Source organism: Anastrepha ludens, chromosome X, assembly GCF_028408465.1.
Source record: "Anastrepha ludens isolate Willacy chromosome X, idAnaLude1.1, whole genome shotgun sequence".
Lineage (NCBI taxonomy): Eukaryota > Metazoa > Arthropoda > Insecta > Diptera > Tephritidae > Anastrepha > Anastrepha ludens.
In genome coordinates, this window is record NC_071503.1 from 6,456,683 (window position 1) to 6,460,770 (window position 4,088).

At 36.8% G+C, this 4,088-nt stretch overlaps 1 protein-coding gene across 1 annotated transcript; it reads right to left on the reverse strand.

Moving 5' to 3' along the window:
* Positions 1-1,139: 1,139 nt before the first annotated feature.
* On the reverse strand, positions 1,140-3,338 carry LOC128869498 (uncharacterized). Its single transcript, XM_054112067.1, has one exon. The coding sequence runs from the start codon at positions 2,983-2,985 to the stop codon at positions 1,678-1,680; it is 1,308 nt and encodes a 435-aa protein (XP_053968042.1). The 5' UTR covers positions 2,986-3,338; the 3' UTR covers positions 1,140-1,677.
* Between the last annotated feature and the right edge of the window lie 750 nt (positions 3,339-4,088).

A 4,088-nucleotide genomic window follows, 5' to 3' on the forward strand; every position in this document is an offset into this window, starting at 1 on the left:
CGAATAAATATTATTCGAATTACGAATACCTCTCGAATAAAAGATTTTATTATTCGAATAATTTTTATTCGAATAGTCCCACCCCTAGTATGCAAACATATTCCTAACATATGCAAAAAAACTCATCTAAACGGTATTCGCGTACATATCCATATGTATGTATATATGCATATATGAATACATATGTTGGGACAATGTACATACATATGTACGTAAATGTTTCTATTCTAAGCAAAACAATGAATATTCGTATATACATATAACCGCACATACTTACTTTATGCCTCTACACGTGTATGCTTCCAAAACTAAAATTCTAAGCCTAGCGACTACAAGAACAAAATGCATTCCTAGGCGTAGCTGTTGCGGCCATGATTATTTACCCGGCAAAGTACTTTCATTCATAAAACGAGCCATTCGAAAATAGTCAATATTGCTTTCGCGTTGAATTATTTGCCAATATTTGGTAAATCTTGAATTTTTGTCAAGTCGAGTGGCCGCGGCTCCGTGCATATGTATGCATCAATATATGTATGTAAATATGTGTTCTCAATTCTCGGCAGCAATAGCAAATCGAAATATTTTTTCTGTCGCAAGTGCTCGCAGCCTCATATGTATGTATGTCTATGGAAGTTTGTAGGCATGTATTTATGTGTATGCGTGTTTGCTTTTTCCATATGAACGATTTTTCATATGCAGATATTCATTTGATTTAGCTGAATATATTGATTTTGTAAGGAAATCCTGTCGAATTAAATTATTGGTATATGTTCATTTAAGTTCTTCTTACCAAATAAATATTATTATCCTTAAGAAAATGAAATACTAGTTTTTTTAATTTTAATTTTTTATTTTTATTCACAAGTAATTTAAGTACTCTTATATGTATATGTATATATGTATATTACAATCTATAAATAATAGGTATTTACATTTCCTGAAATGAAAAAAAATAAATATATAAAATTGTGAAAGCACGAATTACGAAATTGTTCTCATACTTTAACAATTTCTCACACGACTTCGATATTGACATCGATTAAGTCATTGCGATTTACCTGATTTTTAAAACACTAATCTCAATCCATCGTGATTAAGTGAAAATGGTACTGGTTTAAAAATCTAGGCTCAGGTGCTACCTGAAAAAGAAGATAAAAGGAAAACCTGAAAGATAGAGAAAAATCTGAAAGATGGAGAAAACCCTAAAAATAAAAAATCTGGAAAATAGGAAAAATAAATATAAATAAATACAAGTTAACGTGTCCCGCAGGACATCGTTTAAAAAATTAAAGTTGCGGGCCAACAACTTGGCCCGTTAAGTTATACTTACTTTCGGGATCCTGGAATTAATTGTCCGTTCTATGCGTTTTACAGTTTACTTTATTGTATTCCTGATTATTAGCTGGTTGAAGATTACCGTTTAAAGCCCACTGGTTCAAGACTGCCCGCGCGGCGGCACACTCAGAACCTTTTATACTAAAACTAGCCTTATTCCTACCCTAACTCTGCTGACACAGCGGTTCCCACGATGTTGTGTATTTCGGGTGAAGTTGCTGTCTGCCGGATGCGCGTGTGGATCACGTTGCATTAAGCAGACGCACTGTCAGCATATTTCAATACACGGGTGTGCTTCTGCTGCAGGTGAGCGAGTTAACTGTGGTGTTAACTGCCCCCCCTCTAAATATCTGCGTCCCGCAGATTGACATGCGTATTCCGGGAATCGTCGGGTGTCTCCTTTGCGTAGGTAGCAACAGGCATCGGAATGGTAGGTTGGCGTATCGGAGGGAGGTCAAGGCTTGCTGTTATCTTTCTCCAAATCCAGTAGGAGACCACGGCCAATATGCAAATAAAAAAAGCGTCAACAGCCAAAGAGACATGGAATCTCTGGCCCAGTTTGCCCAGATGGTTGATATTCGTCATGCTCAACTCGTGAACGTATTCTAGACTTGGTTTAAATCCTTGGCTTTTCACGTTGGTAACCGCTGCTGGCAATACCTGCGAGCTCTGCGATGCTCTGTTAGAAAAGGTTTCGTTCTTCACCCAAATTGTCTCATTGCTAAACTGGATGAGGAACGTGCCGTTAAGGACGCTCTTGCGATTATCATTACGAACAGTCCCCTGAAAGTTGGTTAGAAATAATGTACCTTCACTAATTAATTCGATAGTTTCTCCATTTTCAGGTTCGAAGTGGCATTCAGCATCACCCCCCTTAATTAGACGTGCCAGGCATCCATCTTCGGGTAATCTTTGCAGATGGCTCATCTCGCAGATCGTTGAATTTTTGATCGAAGGACATTCACTTATTATGCCGTACGTTTCTTCCTTGCTGACCAACATTTTCGTGTAGTTTGCCACTACCCTCATACCTGCATGAACCGCAGCTCTTGTCATCAGAAAGCGGAATTCATCTGTTCTGACCTTAGGGATTGCGAGTACATAAAGCAGCAGAGAGCCGTTTGAAAATAAGGAGGGCTTCGCATATTCAATTGCCTCAATGGCATTTTGGTAGGGTAAAGCCTCTTCTTCAGAAATTAGCTGATGTAACTCAACCGGGTTTAAGAGGTTGGTGTTGACTATGCCCGACTTTGCCATTTGACATGCGCGTACTACCTCACTTATTTCTTCCTTGAGGATCTGTATGCGGTTAAGCAGTACGGTTTCAGCAGCCGTAGTGCCAACCTCTTTCCCAATGGTGTTCACGTAACGTGTCATCTGATTGATCTGGTTCATAGATTCCCGAGTGGCATTGAAGAGTTCCTCATTTATTTTAAATTGGTGGTTGCTGTTTGCGATTACATCATTCTGACTTCTGAGGATTGTGTCCCAGTCTGTTGCGTCAGGCGAGCCGGCAACCCATTTCCAGGCCGATCCAAGCCAATTGATTGACCGGATTTTACGGGGTTTAGTGGCCCGAAGTTCGGCGAGGCGTTGGCTAATGTGGTTCAAGTTGTATGCCGCAAAGGATTTTGCGACATCATTCCTCATGCCCTTTGCAGCCGTTTCGAATTTCTCCAATGCTTCACTGAAGAGATTCAAATCAATCTTATGTATCAATTTAAAATGGCCATTTACTATCCAGCCTTGACCTTGATTTATCGCTACCAATGGGGCATCGTAGCCGAAGATGTTGAATCCGCAAACGCAGGGGATTACGAGTAATCTAGCTTGATAAAATTTTCAATAAAAATTTACAAATTTTCTTAGTGTGGCAATAAAATAACATAACAAAAATCGGTAACTTCTTGTTTCAGCCTTAAGCTAATATTGCGTGTTCTTTTCTTGAAAGCAACCTGTTCCTAATCAGAATATCCTTTGAAAGGAAAAGGGAGAAAAAGCATTTCATCGTTTATATTAAAACAAGTGGCTTTTAGGAAAAGAGGAGCGTTACATATATGGCAAACAAATATTTTTTTTTTTTTTTTTTACAATTTACAACGCTTTACATTATTTGAATATTGGCAAAAAAATATTTTTTTTTTGTTTTTTTTTTTTTGTTTTTTACAATTTACAATGCCTTACATTATTTGAATATTGGCAAAAAAATATTTTTTTTTTTTTTTTTTGTTTTTTTTACAATTTACAATGCCTTACATTATTTGAATATTGGCAAAAAAATATTTTTGTTTTTTGTACAATTTACAACGCCTTAGATTATTTGAATATATTTGGCGTATTTTTTTCCTTTTTTTGATTAACAGTTTCTTTCTCTCTTTTTTCTTAAATATAAAAAATTGTTTCATATAAAAATATTTGTTTTTCTTCTTTTTTTTTTTTTTAAAGGGTTTTAATTATCACCCCATTTTTGTACGAGCCAGCGAAGGAAAAAATCCGTCAAAAAAGGAAAGGAAAGATCGGTTTCATATATTTTTTACCTGAGTCTTATGGATCCTTTTCCCATTGTTCGTTGTTACCGTGACCCTATTATCTTTTCCTACGACTTCCTTTTTGTACAGTGGCCGTTGTTTTGCTTTTATTTGCTTATTCCTTACGTACACCACGTCGCCCTGCGAATATTCCCTAGGGTGGTCCCTTTTTCTATTAATTCGCGAATTTCTTGATTCCTGATTTTTCTTTATTTGACCCCTTAC

Coding starts and splice junctions, on each gene's coding strand:
- LOC128869498 (XM_054112067.1), bottom strand. CDS start 2,985: ATGAGGAATGATGTCGCAAAATCCTTTGCGGCATACAACTTGAACCAC.